At 45.3% G+C, this 18,129-nt stretch overlaps 1 protein-coding gene across 1 annotated transcript; it reads right to left on the bottom strand.

Moving 5' to 3' along the window:
- Positions 1-12,376: 12,376 nt before the first annotated feature.
- LOC143805539 (glutamine amidotransferase-like class 1 domain-containing protein 3, mitochondrial) lies at positions 12,377-17,090 on the bottom strand. Its single transcript, XM_077285022.1, has 4 exons — positions 16,928-17,090; positions 14,298-14,469; positions 13,993-14,194; positions 12,377-12,658 (listed from the first exon to the last, which is right to left on the bottom strand). The coding sequence occupies exons 1-4, from the start codon at positions 17,033-17,035 to the stop codon at positions 12,466-12,468; spliced, it is 675 nt and encodes a 224-aa protein (XP_077141137.1). The 5' UTR covers positions 17,036-17,090; the 3' UTR covers positions 12,377-12,465.
- Between the last annotated feature and the right edge of the window lie 1,039 nt (positions 17,091-18,129).

Genomic DNA, 18,129 nt, shown 5'->3' with positions numbered 1-18,129 from the left:
GTATTCCCATCTCCAAGGCCCTATCCCAATATGTAGTAGGTGTAATAAGAATAATATTAGAAAATACCTCCAATTAGAAACGTAGCAGTTCTTCAAATTCAATGTCTCTTTCATCATTTTCAGGCATTGCAGGACCTTAGGTATCCATTATGGTAGGGGACCTAGGGGGCACAGCCAGGGCCCAGGATGGGGCACATTATTAAATAAAGAGGACCAAGATGAGGGACTTAAAGGGAACCTGTCAGGTTCCCCAGGTTCTCCCACCCAGCAGCATTTCCTTATTTATGAAAAAATTCCCTGCCTAACCAGCCCTGTATAAAGTCTGTCTGTAAAAATGAGGTTTAAAAAATCATTTATACTCTCCCGGTTTCCTATGCTAATGAGGGCTTTGATTAGTCGATGGGGCATTAGTTGCCTCTGACCAGTCAGCCCTCTTTCCCTGATGTCACGGGGTTCAGAGGTGCACTGAGCATGACCGAAAGTTTAGAAGATGGCTTCCTGTCATGCGCAGTGGACACCTCTGAAGCCAGGAAGCGTACACCTGGCTGCAGAGACACAGTGACGCTGCCGAAATGTGCGGCGTGTGTGCGTGAGATTTGCAGAGGTTGGTGAAGACGACAGCTCTTACAAATTATGTCATCACGCCCACAGGGGCATGATAACATGGAAAAGGGATGACTAGTAAGGGGTAACTAATGCCCCTTTGACTAGTCAAAGCCCTCATTAGCATAGGAAACGGGACAATATAAATGCTTTTTTCAAGCCTAATTTTTACAAACGTTATACAGGGACAGTTAGGCAGGGAATTTACTCATAAATAGGTGAATTGGTGGGTTGGAGGACAAAGGGTGTTTCGGCAAGGGCCGAACAGTGAACAGTATAGAAAGTTGAAGATGGAATGATCTCTAAAAGGGCTAAAGTGAAAAATGACGCACTTCCTTTGGATTTTAGGCTAAAAAAACAAAAACATTTTCATTTGTGACATTTTAAAAATTACAAAAGAAAAAAAATGAGCGGATGTAAAAATGTGGGCACCCTGCATGGTTAGTACCTAGTAGCACCCCTTTTTTAAAGTATCACAGCTTATAAATGTTTTTTTGTAGCCAGACAAGAGTCTTTCTATTTTTATTTGAGGGATTTTCATCCATTCTTTGTTGGAAAATTCCTCCAGTTCTGTGAGATTCCTGGGTCGTCTTGCATGCACTGATATTTTGAAGTCTAGCTACAGATTTTCAAACATGTTCAGATTAGGAGAATGTGAGGGCCATTGTAAAACTTTCAGCCTGTGCCTTTTGAGGTCGTCTATTGTGGATTTTGATATGTATTTAGGATAATTACCCATTTGTAGAAGCCATCCTCTTTTCAACATCAGTTCTTTTACAGATGGTGTTATGTTTGCATCATGAATTTGTTGAAATTTCATTGAATCCATTCTTCCCTTTTCGGGGATGGCACGGGCGCCGCCTCCCAGGCGCAGTGCTGGTACCGATACATCAACGATGTATTCATTATTTGGCAGGGTCCCGAGTCTGGTTTTCTTGACTTCATCTGTGGACTAAACCAGAATGATCCTAACTAGGGTTGAGGGAAACGGATCGGACAAATTCAAAAATCGCCGACTTTCGGCAAAGTCGGGTTTCATGAAACCCGACCCGATCCTAGTGTGGGATCGACCATGCGGTCGGCGATCTTTGCGCCAAAGTCGCGTTTCGTATGACACATTCAGCGCCATTTCTCAGCCAATGAAGGAGGACGCAGAGTGTGGGCAGCGTGATGACATAGGTCTCGGTCCCAACCATCTTAGAGAAGGGCAAGACAGTGATTGGCTTGCTTTCTGCAGCGTCACAGGGGGTATAAAGGGGTGTGCACGCCGACTGCCATCTTACTTCTGTCGATCTTAGCATAGGGAGTGATTGCTGCAGCTTCGTCAGCAGAAGGGCTATAGTTAGGGAGGGAAGATTAACCCCCAAACCGCTTGTGCTGTAGCGATTTCCACTGTCCAACACCACCTTTGTTTTGCAGGGACAGAGGAGGGTATATCTTTGTGCATCAGCTCTGTAGCTTATTAGGCTGCCTTATAAGGCTCCCTGATAGCTGCATTGCTGTTTGCACGCTGCTGTGCAAACCAACTGCTTTTTTAAAAGCAAAAATCCTGTTGCTCCTTTCTGCAGTTATCTTGTTTATTTGTCCACACTTTTGTGTGCAGCAGTCCTTTTTGTTGCTGCCATACTTGTCCTGAGATCATTGTAGGGAGATTGAAATTGTACTACAGTCCTTGGATTTTTTCAGATATCTTCCAGCCACTTTCTGCCACTTACATTGTGCTGTGTTACACACTGGGCCTGAGTTGTGGTGCTGTCTCCCCCCCAAAAAAGGGAGATTCAAATTGTCACAAAGTGGATATACGTCAGTTCTGTTAGTTTGTCATATATCAGCCAGCCACGTTCTGCCACTTACATTGTGTTGTAAAATACACTGGGCCTGAGTTTGGGTTCAGTCTCCCCCCCAAAAAAGTGAGATTCAAATTCTCACAAAGTGGATATACCTCAGTCCTCTTAGTTTGTCGTGTATCAGCCAGCCACTTGCTGCCACTCACATTGCGTTGTAAAATACACTGGGCCTGAGTTGTGGTTCAGTCTCCCCCCCAAAAAAGTGAGATTCAAATTTTCACAATGTGGATATACCTCAGTCCTCTTAGTTTGTTGTGTATCAGCCAGCCACTTGCTGCCACTCACATTGCGTTGTAAAATACACTGGGCCCGAGTTGTGGTTCAGTCTCCCCCCCAAAAAAAAGGGAGATTCAAATTCTCACAAAGTGGATATACTAGAGTCCTGTTAGTTTGTGGTATATCAGCCAGCCACTTTCTGCCACGTACATTGTGTAGTGTAATACACTGGGCCTGAATTTTGGTGCAGTCTCCCCCCAAAAAAAGGGAGATTTAAATTGCCACTAAGTGGATCTACGTCAGTTCTGTTAGTTTGTCGTATATCTTCCAGCCACGTTCTGCCACTTACATTGTGCAGTGTAATACACTGGGCCTGAGTTTTGGTGCAGTCTCCCCCCAAAAAAGGGAGATTTAAATTGCCACTAAGTGGATCTACGTCTGTTCTGTTAGTTTGTCGTATATCTTCCAGCCACGTTCTGCCACTTACATTGTGTAGTGTAATACACTGGGCCTTTTGAGATTTAAATTCTCAACAAGTTTATATACACCTTCTACCTTGTTTTACAGTACCATATAACGGTTGTTATTTTGGTTACATTTTCCCAAAAATGAGGAAGTCTGGAGGAAGAGGCCGTGGGCAGTCGTTGCCAAAAAGTAATGATGGTGGTTTTGGTGGTGGTGGTGGAGCATCTGGTGATAGTGGGAAAAGCAAAATAGCACCTAAGTCTCGAGGTGTTGAGCCAGCGTCATCGTCTGGCTACACAAGGCCTCGAAGGCTCCCTTATCTGGGAGTAGGAAAACCGCTTTTAAAGCCGGAGCAGCAGGAAAAAGTTTTGGCTTTCCTTGCTGACTCAGCCTCTAGCTCTTTCGCCTCCTCTTCCGAAAGTTTGAAATATAAAAGCAACGAGTTGTCAGTGGATACTCCCGGTCAGGAACAAGTCGCTTCCTTGTGTCCTTCACCCAAACCAGAAGTGATGGATGCGGCAGGTGACACTACAGTTTACTCCATGGAGCTCTTTACACATACCGTGCCTGGGTTAGAAAGGGAAATTGTTAACAGCCCATTACAAGATGAATCGGACATGGAGTGCACAGATGCACAGCCACAGCTAGATTATTATGCTGTTCCATTGACTCAGATCACTACATTGCCCTCGCAGTGTACTGAGCCAGAATCTGACCCTGATGAGACTATGATGCCCTGTCCCGAACGCTATAGCACTTACACAGTGACACAGAGGAAGGTGGATATTACATTGAAGAGGAGGTGATAGATGACCCAGTTGTTGACCCAGATTGGCAGCCATTGGGGGAAGAGGGTGCCGCTGCCAGTAGCTCAGAAGCGGAGGAGGATGATCCGCAGCAGCCATCTACATCGCAACAGCTGTCATCTGGCCGGCCCGTATCAGGCCAAACACGTTTGTCAAAAACAAAAACAGTTTTAGGACAGCGTGGCCATCCGGTGAAAGTAGCACAGCGTGCAATGCCTGAAAATGTTATCCATAGTAGGAAGAGTGCAGTGTGGCAATTTTTTAACCAAGATCCAAATGATCAGTCAAAAGTTATCTGTAAGAAATGCTCAAAGACCTTTAGCAGAGGGAAGAATCTCCAAAATTTAAATACAACGTGCATGCGTAGACATTTAACCAGCATGCACTTGCAAGCCTGGACTAACTACCAAACGTCCCGTACCGTTGATGCACCCACTCAGAATGAAGGTAGTCAGCAACGTTACATTGCTTCCCTCACTGTAAGCCCACCAGTTAGGACACCACCAGCAGCAAATGTGGAGGTATCGTCGCAAGGCCAAAGCAGTCAGGGAATCACAAGGTTCTTGGTAGGAAACACTGTATGTAGGCCAACATCAAGAATACCATCACCAACCCTCTCTCAATCTGCCATGTCCACCACCACCCCCGCTAGTTCCACCATATGCAGCTCTCCAGTCCAGCTCACCCTAAAACAGACTCTCGTTAGGAAAAGGAAGTACTCATCCTCTCATCCGCGTACACAGGGTTTGAACACCCACATTGCTAGACTAATCTCGTTAGAGATGATGCCCTACCGGTTGGTTGAAAGCGAAGCTTTCAAAGCCCTGATGGCCTACGCAGTACCACGCTATGACCTACCCAGTCGACACTTTTTTTGTGAGAAAAGCCATCCCAGCCCTCCACCAGCATTGTCCATGCACTGAGACAATCAGTCAGTAGAAAGGTGAACCTCACAACAGATGCATGGACCAGTAGGCATGGCCAGGGACGTTACGTGTCCATCACGGCGCACTGGGTTAATGTGGTGGATGCAGGGTCCACAGGGGACAGCCATAGTGGGACAGTTCTGCCTAGCCCACGGTCTAGGAAACAGTTTGGCTGTAGGCATTCGCCACCCCTCCTCCTCCTCCTCCTCCAGAAGTGAAAGCTCGTCCACAGAGCACAGTCGCACGACCACTCCATCCACAGCTGCCAGTGTTGCACACGAGGTGTCCCATTATGGAACAGCTAGTGGTAAGCGTCAGCAGGCTGTGTTGGAAATAAAGTGTTTGGGCGACAACAGACACACCGCGGAAGTACTGGCCGAGTACTTGCAGCAAGAAACTCAGTCATGGCTGGGCAGTGTACATCTTGAGGCAGGCAAGGTAGTCAGTGATAACGGAAGGAATTTTATGGCTGCCATAGCCCTTTCAGAACTGAAACACATACCTTGCCTGGCTCACACCTTGAACCTGGTGGTGCAGTGCTTCCTGAAAAATTATCTGGGGTTACCAGCCCTGCTCCTGAAGGTGCGAAGACTTTGCTCGCACATCCGCCGGTCGCCCGTGCTCTCCAGCCGTATGCTGAACCATCAGCGATCGCTGAATCTTCCCCAGCACCGCCTAAAAATCAACGTTGCAACAAGGTGGAACTCCACACTGCACATGCTTCAGAGGCTGTGCGAACAGAGGCGTGCTGTAATTTATTTGTGGGAGGATATACATACACGGGCAGGCAGTTGGATGGCAGACATGGAGTTGTCTGGTGTGCAGTGGTCGAAGCTACAAGACTTCTGTCAAGTCCTTCAGTGTTTTGAGGAATGCACACGGCTGGTAAGTGCAGACGACGCCATCATAAGCATGAGCATCCCACTAATGCGTCTGCTGATGCAAAGTTTGACGCACATTAAGGAGCAGGCGTCTGCAGCCGAGGAGGAGGGAAGCCTTGATGACAGTCAGCCATTGTCTGCTCAGGGAACTCTCCTGGACGAGGTGGCAAACGAAGAGGAGGAGGAGGAGGATGATGGGGATGAATATTTATGGGAGGAGGATGCTTCTCAGGGGGCAATAGAAACTGCTGGCGTTGCAAGGTCAGGTACAGGGTTTTTGCGGGACACAAGTGATGTTGATTTGCAAGAAAGTGCTCCTCAACCCAGCACAAGCAGTGAATTGACACCTGGAACATTGGCCCACATGGCTGAGTATGCCTTGCGTATCCTAAAAAGGGACCCCCGCATTATGAAAATGATGACCGATGACGATTACTGGTTGGCCTGCCTCCTGGATCCACGATATAAAGGAAAATTACAAAATATCATGCCACATGAGAACCTTGAGCAAATATTGGCTACCAAACAAGCAACTCTTGTAGACCGTTTGGTTCAGGCATTCCCAGCACACAGTGGCGGTGATGGTTCTCACACGAGCTGTAGGGGGCAACATGGCAGAGGTGTTAGAGGTGCACAAATCCGAAGTGGCGTTGGACAGAGGGGTTTTATGACCAGGTTGTGGAGTGATTTCGCAATGACCGCAGACACAACAGGTACTGCTGCATCGATTCAAAGTGACAGGAGACAGCATTTGTCCAGTATGGTTACGAACTATTTTTCCTCCCTTATCGATGTTCTCCCTCACAGGTCATTCCCCTTTGATTATTGGGCACCTAAAATAGACACCTGGTCTGAATTGGCAGAATATGCATTACAGGAGCTCGTTTGCCCAGCTGCTAGTGTGCTAGCAGAAAGAGTCTTCAGTGCTGCTGGTTCAATACTGACCAAAAAAAGGACACGTCTGGCTACCCGAAATGTTGATGATCTAACCTTCATTAAAATGAACCAATCATGGATTTCAAATTATTTTGCCCCACCTTCCCCTGCTGACACTTAGCTTGCCTTGACTGCTCCAATTCCTCCATTTGCAGCTGCTGAATGTCCACCATAGGCCATTTTTATACCTCCCTAAATAGGCTGACTCCCCCCCCAGGGCCGTGGTCACCACCTGGCGCAAGCACCCGTGCGAGTGCCGTTTGCCTGGACAGGTGGGTGTGCCCACTCTTGGGCGACGGCACTGGCACAGGGTGCCTCATAGTACAATGAAGTGTCTCTGACGGTGGTGGTGCACAACCAACGTCAGACACACCGTCGTAATATGAGGGGCCCTGTGCCAGTACCGCCGCCCACGAGAGAGTGTTCCCCCAGCTCGAACAGTGCTCTACCACTTGCAAAACTTACCTCTCCCTGCTCCACCACTGTGTAGTCTGTGCAGTTAAATCCTTCAATGGCACTGCCAATACAAATTTGTTGAAATGATAGATGATAGTAAAAATATACAGGGGCCCTGGCCTCCATTTACACCAGTTAATACTTTGCGCCAGCTACCACTGTCTGCTACTCAGCAGAGGAGCCCACCCCTGTACCTAGCTATGCCACCTATTTATGAACATTTTTTTGGCAGACATTTTGCCTACTTACTTATTTGGGCCTAGTAACTGTGTCAGCCAGTCCTTACAGTTGTCCTCCACTGAACAAAGCTATGCCGCCTGTGTACTCCTGTTACAAATTTTGAACTGCATTTAGCCTACTTTTTTATTTTAGGCCTACTACCTGTGTCTGTCTGCGCCACTCCTTACAGTTGTCCTCCACTGAACAACGCAATGCCGCCTGTGTACTCCTGTTACAAATTTGGACTGCATTTAGCCTACTTACTTAATTGGGCCTAGTAACTGTGCCAGCCAGTCCTTACAGTTGTCCTCCACTGAACAAAGTTATGCCGCCTGTGTACTCCTGTTACCAATTTTGAACTGCATTTAGCCTACTTTTTTATTTTAGGCCTACTACCTGTGTCTGTCTGCGCCAGTCCTTACAGTTGTCCTCCACTGAACAAAGCTATGCCACCTGTGTACTCCTGTTACCAATTTTGAACTGCTTTTAGCCTACTTTTTTATTTTGGGCCTATATCTGTGTTTCCTCTTCATCCTGCCCATTGCCCAGCCACTGCTAGATGAGTCTGCTGGTACAATGACCCAGACCACTACATTCCCCTTGCACTCTACACAGCCAGAATCTGACCCTGCTGAAAGTCAGGTTCCCCTTCCCACATACTATACCACGTTACACGGGGACAAAGAGGAAGGTGCAGATGAAAGTGCAGGTTCCTTCATCAGGTGGGGCGGCATACTCGTTGGCACTGGCACAGGGCCACTCATAGTACGCAAAAGTGTCTCTGGCAGTGGGAGGCGCCGCCCACCGTCAAACACACCGCCGTACTATGAGGGGCCCTGTGCCAGTGCCAACTAGTGGGCCCCCCCTGCTTGCTCAGGATCACAGCACTTGCAAAGTTGAAATACTTACCTCTCCCTGCTCCTCTGCCGTGACGTATTCCGCGTTTCCTGGGCCCAAGAAAATCTTGAGCCAGCCCTACCCCCCTACAACTTTAGCCAAATGACCCCCTGTTTTCAATGCGTAACTATTATTCTAAAGTAAATTAAGATTGACAAGCTTAAGTAATAAGAATTTATGTTTTTGGCATTAAAATGGGCACTGTAGGTGTTTTCCTGTCCTCCACTCACTGCTGACTTTGATTCCCCATTGACTTGCATTGGGTTTCGTGTTTCAGTCAGCCCCCGACTTTTCGCAATAATTGGCCGATTTCACCCGACCCGACTTTTGAGAAAGTCGGGTTTCGCGAAATCCGACTCGATCCTAAAAAACGTAAAAGTCGCTCAACTCTAATCGTAACATCAAATTGAGATATAAAATAGCTACAAATGTAATTGATTTGTTGGACATAAAAATTATGTCATGTGCGGATGGTACTATTCATACTGATGTTTTCCGTTAGAAAACATCAGTTAATTCACTACTTCATGCCACATCCGCACATACATCGTTGACCATTCGTGCTGTTCCTACTGGTCAATTTCTGAGGATGAAACGGATTTGCTCCACGGATGTTGTCTTTGAGAACCAGGCCCGGGACCTCAAACAACGGTTCCAGGATCGAGGGTACAGTATAAGGACCATTATAAAAGGTTACTCTCGGGCCAAGGGAACCCCTCGCCACCAGCTCCACACTAAAACCAACCACATTGACTGTGGCGATCCACCGCTTAGGTGTATCTTAACATATAATAACCAATGGGAGAAGATTAGGCAAATTATGGATAAACATTGGTCTGTTTTACAAACTGATAGAACCCTTAAACAGATTTTGCCTGACAGACCACTCCTGACTGCAAGGAGAGGTTGTAACCTTAATGACCAATTAGTCAGAAGCCACTATGTTGCAAGACCGCCAAATCCTTTTGGAGCAGGTCCTCAAAGGTGGGGGTGTTACCCTTGCGGGTCGTGTGTAGCCTGTAACAACATCGTTAGAGCTACCACTTTCACATCAGCAGATGGAGGTAGGGACTACTGTATTACATGTTACGTGTCATGCAGCACCAGTTATGTGGTTTATTATGCTGTATGTACATGTAACTTAATCTATGTTGGTCTCACCTCCCGTGAGCTCCGTATCAGAGTTAGGGAGCACGTGAGGGACATTAGGGCGGCTAGGGATGTCACTGACATTTCTGAATTAAAGACCATCCAACGGCATTTCAAGCTGTGCCACAATTGTGATCCGCGGGCACTTAATGTCCGTGGTATTGACAGGGTACACATGGGTATCAGGGGTGGCGACCTCAAGAAAGTATTGGCTCACATGGAATGCCGCTGGATAGTCTCCCTGGGTACCATGTCGCCTCATGGGTTAAATGAGAAACTCTCCTTCGTACCCTTCTTATGACAACTGCTGGGCACCTTTTTTGAAGCATTTGCCTTTCTCTGGTTCCTTCATTCTTTGCTAATTCAGTGTTGTTTTTCTTTTTGTTCTTTTCCTTTTTATGGTCTCCCTTGCTTTTAATATTGGTTGCTGTTTATTTTAACCATTTTTTATCTTCAGTATATATGTATTGGACTTTTGCTGATGTATCTTCGTTTGAAGGGACTCTATGGCTAATCTAACACAATGTACTCAGGACTGTATCTGGGCTTCTCTACAGCCACCAGTACAAGTGCGTGATTGCAGATTAACATTGTGAAGAATCTTCTTTATATTATAATTTATTAAGCTGTCCCTGTATTTCTATAGATTGTTTGTTTAGACTTTGTCCTGCTCTGTCCGCTTGGTGCAGGGCAATTGGAGGGTAGATCTGCCCCGTTTTTTGGCTGGATACTTACGGTATCTTTGCCCAGTCTGCAGCCAGTAAGTAAAATGGCGGCCGCGGTGCGCTTGGATTATGCACACGCCCCCGATGGCATCCAATCAGCACTGATAGGATCACTGACATCACGGAGAGATTTTCTCCTTATTCCCCTCAGCACTGGGACTGCTGGAAGTGACGTGGTGCGGTCCATGATCCGCCCCTCATGCGCTCCATGGAGCGACGCCAATTACCATCAGCTGTTGGAGCCTGATAAGAGACCCCCCCCCCCCCCGACTCAGCAACCCACACAAGCCTCCCGAGGGAGCGAAATATTGCGAAACGTGCGTCGGGGTCACGGACTTAGGAGGCATCATTCCCACATATGCTCTGAGCATTTGGCACTTTATTCCAGCGGCAACACATGGAGTCACCCGGCAATTTGATACTTTGTACTTAACTGGGGTAACGGTGGGGACCTATGATTGTCAGTCAGACTTTTATGTATGATATGTAATTTAGACTTCTACATTTTGGCCATGCATTTCATGAATCAAAGCCTCTGTTGCTACTAAGTGCTAATATTGATTTTTATGATACCGCTGTGTTCATTTATTGTGTCATCACCAACTATCCATCATTCTACTGACTTTTTACGGTGTTTTGTATTTTCCAATAAAGTTATATATTTTTTTACTATTATGTGTATATTGAAAGATATTTTGGGGGCGTTATACTCCGGTGGTCTCTAGAGGTTTAATTTATAAATGGGAGTGGTCCTGTTGTCCAGAAATTTTTCGGACATCCTTCCCGTATTGGGCAATAGTTGATGTCCTAAACATGTTGGTTTATGTCAAAATAAAGTTATCTGAGCACACAAATCTCTAAATTTTTGCATCGGCCCATTTTCCTTTTCATAAATTTTTAAATGCAAAAGATGAAAAAAATATATATACACTTTTTTTCCCCTGCAAAATAAAGAGAAAATGTGTAATTTTAACTCCTGGGACATTTTTTGCTCTCCTTCCTAAAGGCAACTTTTTTATTTTTTGGTCAAAATGGCATATGTGAGGGCTTGTTTTTTGCAGGACAAGTTGTACTTTTGAACGACACCATTGGTTGTAACATATGTACTGGAAAATAGGAAAAATAAATAAATTTCAAAGTGTGGTGAAGTTGCAAAAAAAAAAGTGCAATTGTTTTGTTTATTGTGTTCACTAAATGCAAAAACTGACCTGCCATTATTATTCTCCTCCAGGTCATTACGAGTTCATAGACACCAATAATATCTAGGTTCTTATCTAAGTGGTGGAAAAAAAATAAATTTACATAATTCTGTCATTTTGAATTTTTTTCTCATCAAGCCATTTACCGATCAGGTTAATTTGTTTTTTTATATCGATAGATCGGGTGATACCAAAACATATATTTGTTAACACTTGCTTCTATAGTCCCCATGGGATACAAGAAGCTTCGATCATCCAATTGCTTGTGCTTCATCCCTGCTCTATGTAGCAGATATGCTCATTTGCTATGAGAGCCAACAGCTGGGCAGCACTCATAACAATCCAACAATGACAACCACAGTTTGTCTGCTGCAGACCCCTGGTTGTCATGCCAACCCATCAGCGACCCACGGTCATGTAACAAAGAAAAAAAAAAAAATTATATATATATATATATATTTAAAACAATTTTTCTTAGCTTTCTCCACTCCCATGACATCATCTTCCATAGCGCAGAGCCCAGCATGTCTCCAGTGTGCACCCCATGAGTGGCGCATGATATCACTGCCATGCACTACCCTTGACAGGCATGCTGATGTCAGCTGTCAGCCACTGATTGGCCGGCGGCGTGTAATGCAGTGCAGGGAGCCAGCAGGTCTCTGTGCCGCAATACATTTCAGCTGAATACATGTCAGAATGCACATCCAGCTGAAATAGGGGCTGGTATTGGCAGGCACCCACCCCCTCTGCATGGGCCTTTACCACCCTTCAATACAACAACACCCCTAGTCATTGGCCTAACTGGCATTTGTCCAGCAGTTATCTAACCTGTATGGTCAGTGTTTTTAGCCCGAAACACTAATACAAGGTGTAAGCACAACATTTTTCAGAGGCAGCACAAGCTCTCGGTGTGGCCATGTGACAAACGCAGCTTTGGATTAGAGTGTGCTGCTTAGTTCAGTGTTTAATATCCTGATATTATTTTCTGTATTAATCCGTTTAATCCATAAATTACAATTTGAAATGAAAAATATTGTAATCACCAGTCAGGTCTATTTCAAAGATTCTTTATTTCTGTAAACAAATAAATATTGGGTTCAATGTTCCTCCAATTATTCCCTGAATGTTTAATTTTCTCATTTAACTCAGCTTGAGCACGGCTTTAACCATTTCCCCAATGCCATCAAATATCTCGTGTAGCGGGCTGTTACTCATGAAGGCGCACGTTGTGACCAGCTTATTCTTCGCATCTATGTGGACTTCGTTGACCTGTTTGTTGACATGTTTACAGCCCAGCTGTTCAATGGCTCCTGCCGTTCCTGCATATGGCCACCTGCAGAATAGACAGAGGTCAGCAAGTTACATCAGTGACAAAACCAAGGCGACAACAATTCATGTAACTAGAGCTGACCATGCATAGTAGATGGGCGTATCATGCTTCAGCCTATTGTTTATAGGACAGACACTCTGTTGTGTCCTCCATGAGAAAAGCCACAGAGTAAAATGTCTGGCAGTGGCTGATCTCCAGGAGAAGCTAATTGGCAGTCCAAAAAATAAAAAATTATAAATTATATATATTTATTGTCACTCAATTTTCTGACCTTAGCAAGTCCTTATGCTATTCATATTACCTTTTTCAACAGATTCTAGCCCACTACAGAAATCATATTTAGTTGATTATATATTGATTGAAATATAGATTTTCTGCTTATTGCCTAGATTACTGGCCACAGTTGATGGCTTTCAGCAGTGTCTATTCTCTTAGGCCTGTTTCACACGTCAGTGGCTCCGGTACGTGTGGTGACAGTTTTCTCACATACCGGAGACACTGACTCACGTAGACACATTAAAATCAATGTGTCTCTGCACATGTCAGCGTGTTTTCACGGATCGTGTGTCCGCGTGCAAAACACAGAGACATGTCAATGTTCATGGGAGAGCACGGACCCATTAAAGTCAATGGGTCCGTGTAAAACACGTACCGCACACGGATGCTGTCCGTGTGCCGTGCAGGAGACAGCGCTACAGTAAGCGCTGTCCCCCCAGCGTGGTGCTGAAGCCACCATTCATTTCTTCTCTCCAGCAGTGTTCGCTGGAGAGAAGGAATGAAAAATCTTTTTTTTTTTTGTGTTTAAAATAAAGATCCTTCTCACCACCCCCTGTACAAATAACTAAAGCAATTGTTACCATCCACCTCTCGTGTCCCCCCCCCCCCCCCTTTTCCTCAGTTTGTAAGCTTGCGAGCAGGGCCCTCATTCCTCCTGGTATCTGTTTTGAACTGTGATTTCTGTTATGCTGTTATGTCTATACAAGCCCCCTCTATAAGTTGTAAAGCGCTGCGGAATATGTTGGCGCTATATAAATAAAAATTATTATTATTATTATACATACACACCCCAACTTTAATCCCTCCCTACCCTAGCACTGATGCTCAGGCTTTCCCACTGATCTTTATTTATTTTTCCTGGAGTGAGATGCTGTAGATCCATGTAGCAGGTAATTAATGTTAGTTTGTGTTTTTCCCCCAATGACATTTCCTGCATATAATTCGCCCCCCCAGCTTAAAGGGATTGTTGAAGCTGGTTAACAGGGTTTTAACATGGGAAAAATCATGGATAAATAATCAGTAGGTAGAAGGATAGATAAACATTTGGTAGAGTCACTGACTTGTCACACTCTTTATCCGACCCAACTGTGACTTCACATCCTGGTAGAATTTTGGCAGCTAATACGGGTGAGATACAACACAAGCCAATGGGCTTCTTGGCATCATGAAATCCTCTTATAGCGTCTTCAATGGGTTTTATCACTGAGCAGTCCTTCCCTTGAGTCGCCCAAGTAGAAAGATTTTTAGCAACTCCAAAACCTCCTGGTAAAGAGAAGAGGAAAAAAAAAAAAAAAAAAAGTGTAAGAGGTCTCTGAAGTATACAACGTATTCTTCTTACCATGGTTAGGATGATACCATACAGTACCTGGTATGATGATTGCATCAAATTCACTGACTTTTAGATCCTTAAGATCTTTCACGTTTCCTCTTGCAATGCGAGCGCTCTCTGTTAGCACATTCCGTTTCTCCTCGGAGGGTTGGCCTTTTACATGGTCCACCACGTGCATCTGGTCTATGTTTGGCGCAAATGCAACATACTGTGGGAAATGGGAGAACGAGACCTCAGTGAGCCAAACAATAAAGCTGCCATTGGTTAGAAAGCAACATATTTAAGGGATATATCGCATTTTAGGAAATCGCGTAGAACCCTATTAGACAAAACCTGTACTCGTATGACCATTTTTTATTGACTAGTAGAGTGCCTCGCCGACGCAAGTTTTCAAGAACGCTTAGGTTTATTCCTCAGTGATGGCACATTATTATATTGATAAGGTATTCTTTAACATGACATTAAGAGGAAAACCTTCCCTACAGTTATATTGTTTGAAGAGGGAAATAAGCCTTAAGGTACCTTCACACTAAGCGACTTTACAACGATAGCGATCCGTGACGTTGCAGCGTCCTGGATAGCGATATCGTTGTGTTTGACACGCAGCAGCGATCTGGATCCTGCTGTGATATCGCTGGTCGTGGCTGAAAGTTCAGAACTTTATTTGGTCGTCAGATCGGCGTGTATCGTTGTGTTTGACAGCAAAAGCAACGATGCCAGCGATGTTTTACAATGGTAACCAGGGTAAATATTGGGTTACTAAGCGCAGGGCCGCGCTTAGTAACCCGATATTTACCCTGGTTACCATTGTAAAAGTAAAAAAAAAAAAAAAAAAAACAGTACATACTCACCTTCTGATGTCTGTCACGTCCCCCGGCGTCCGCGCTGCTGCTCAGAGCTTCCTGCACTGACTGTGTCAGTGCCGGCCGTAAAGCAAAGCACAGCGGTGACTATGTAGGGTTTGTTTTTTTACATTTATCACTGGTAACCAGGGTAAACATTGGGTTACTAAGCGCGGCCCTGCGCTTAGCAACCCGATGTTTACCCTGGTTACCCGGGGACTTCGGCATCGTTGGTCGCTGGAGAGCTGTCTGTGTGACAGCTCTCCAGCGACCAAACAGCGACGCTGCAGCGATCGGCATCGTTGTCGATATCGCTGCAGCGTCGCTTAGTGTGAAGGTACCTTTACACGAGGAGCAATGCCATTTGTGTTTCTGTTAAATATACTTCTAAGTCTAGTGTCCGTTTAAGGAACAGATCTATTAAAAGGAATTATCAAGTTGTAATATTTATATGAGGGTAAATAGAACTACTAATGTAAAAGTAAATTGATGTTAAAAGGACATCTGCAAGGAGTTTGTATGTTCTCCATGTGTTTGGGTGGGTTTCCTCAAATCTTCTCCCATACGGCAAAGGCAAACTGATAGGGAATGAAGACTGAGTCCCAATGGGGACGATGACGATGTTTGTAACATGCAGTGGAATTAATGGCACTATGAATCAATAATATTAAGTCCTGGTCTACCGTTTTTTTTTTGTTTTGTTTGTTTTTTTAACTTCACTATGAGTCAGCCATCACTACCATATGTACAGCACGTAAGACTACTTTCACACTAGTCCTTCGGTATGGGCCGTCACAAAACGTCGGTCCGACGGACAGTGTGTTAAAGTAGCACAACGTGGGCAGCAGATGCAGTTTTACAACGCATCCGCTGCCCATTGTGAGTACCGGGGAGGAGGGGGCGGAGTTTCTGCCAAGCATGAGCGGTCGAAAATGGCGGACTCGATGCACAAAAAAAAAAAAGTTACATGGGACGTTTTTTTTGTGCCGACGTTCCGCCAAAACACAACGCATCTGTCACATGACGGATGCGACGTGTGGCCATACGTCGCTAATGTAAGTCTATGGGGGAAAAAAAATGCATCCAGCAGACAACTTTGCAGGATGCGTTTTTTTTCTCCTAAACGACGCATTGCAAAATGACGCTAGTGTGAAAGTAGTCTTACATACTTACTAGTCTGCGTCTTCTGCGGTTCCCAGCGCTGCTCCGCGCCCTCTCCTGCATCATGTGACTGCAGCTCTTCCTCGCCGGCTCACACACACACACACACACACACACACACACAGCAGACCGTTAGTTCATCTGGTAATGTAAGTCTATGAGAGCCTCATAACCTTACACGGAGAAAGTGGCTTCTGGTCCACAGTGAAGATGTGGTGTGAGCCGGATAGTCACAGCTGTGGTCATTTGATCCAGGAGAGGAACGAACCAGCGCTGGAAACGGCAGAAGACGGCAAATGGTATTTTATCTTATGAATGCACTGTACATATATTACTAATAGCTAACAGATGGCGAAAAACAAGAACATGCTGGGACAGTGCTATAACATTAGATTCAGTGTATATCACATTTACTGCTGTTCATCTAGAAGAAGCCACATTCATTAGATACAATGGAAGCCTCTTCCTGCCCTCACTGAGTGTTAGCACATGGCTTCTCCTGTAAGATTTGGAGAAGTTTGGACATGTAACCATAGAGACTTTCCTCTGACTGTTGTGTAAAGTTACATCACCAGAAAAAACTGTAACAAAGCTCAGTATTTGCTAAGAATCTGCGTTTTGCATGTGACCCCCACATAAGGCTTCACCCCTCCTCCACCTTACCTGTGCCCCATCTCTGCTCAGATGGACAAACACTGCAGAGGACTCGTGGACCTCACTGCCATCATACACCCCACAGCCACAGAGGATCACGGCCACCTGCTTGCTCATGGTGAATCCAGGTGAATGGAGACCTCAGGGAGATCAGGAGCAGAAGAGTCCGGATAATAAGGGAGAACTGCAGCTCCTGGGCTTTTATAGGCACAGAGAAGGTGTGAGAGGAGGAAATGGGCCCTGCCACTGTGTCATTTACATAAGGGAAGGTGGAGGAAATTCCCAGCATGAGTAAGACCTGGGGGAGGAGGAGGATCCAGGGGAGGAGGAGGAAGGAGATCCAGGGGAGGAGGAGGACTGATCACACAGGTTGCTCCAGTCTGATGAGCACAGTAGTATGGGCAATATACACTGATCTCCCTGCACTGCTGTGATATAAAAGCGTTATATGTATACCCCACAACATTAACATTAATGTAAAGTCAAAAACTTGTTTCTGATTTTATCATTCTCCAGTAAAAAAAGCACCGATACCTTCATAAATATAAGGAAAATCTGCAGCTGAGGTTATAAAATATTACTGAAAGCAGAGCAGCGAATACAACAGCAGAGCAAAAGATTTTATCTCAGAATTGAGAATTTTGTTAATGACCGATCGACTTTTGCAGAGATTTCTCTGATAAGCTTTATGACAAAAATCAAAACGACAGTTACTCCTTAAGAAAATTAAACTACTTGTATTTTTTAATTGCGTTTTGAGTGCGTTTTTTGTTGCATTTTTGACACTGCGCTCTCTGTCTCTTGCTAGTGTGTCATGTTATAATTAACATTGCTTTGCTTTTCTTGATACGTCCTAGTAGTTGGCTTTGACAAATATTTGATTCACTCATGTGCGGATTCCGTGTATTTTTAATGCTTTTCCACTGCAGAAATGCACTTAGGCTACGTTCACATTAGCGTTCTGCGCCGCAGCGTCGGGCACTGCAGCGTCGCCGCATGCGTCATGCGCCCCTATATTTAACATGGGGGCGCATGGACATGCGTTGCACTTGCGTTTTGTGACTCATGCGTCACTGTGGTGCATGCGTCAGGGCGCAGAGGACGCAGCAAGTTGCAGTTTTTTCTGCGCCCAAAACCATGCAAAAATGGACGCATGCGTCACATGACGCATGCGGCGACGCTGCAGCGCCCGACGATGCGGCGCAGAACGC

The sequence above is a fragment of the Ranitomeya variabilis genome, chromosome 2 (assembly GCF_051348905.1).
Source record: "Ranitomeya variabilis isolate aRanVar5 chromosome 2, aRanVar5.hap1, whole genome shotgun sequence".
Lineage (NCBI taxonomy): Eukaryota > Metazoa > Chordata > Amphibia > Anura > Dendrobatidae > Ranitomeya > Ranitomeya variabilis.
This window is presented reverse-complemented; position numbering and strand designations above follow the sequence as displayed.

Coding starts and splice junctions, on each gene's coding strand:
- LOC143805539 (XM_077285022.1), bottom strand. CDS start 17,035: ATGAGCAAGCAGGTGGCCGTGATCCTCTGTGGCTGTGGGGTGTATGAT. Junction 14,470..16,927: donor TGAGCAGAGATGGGGCACAG/GTAAGGTGGAGG, acceptor CATTTCCCACAG/TATGTTGCATTTGCGCCAAA. Junction 12,659..13,992: donor TCGGATAAAGAGTGTGACAA/GTCAGTGACTCT, acceptor TCTATTCTGCAG/GTGGCCATATGCAGGAACGG.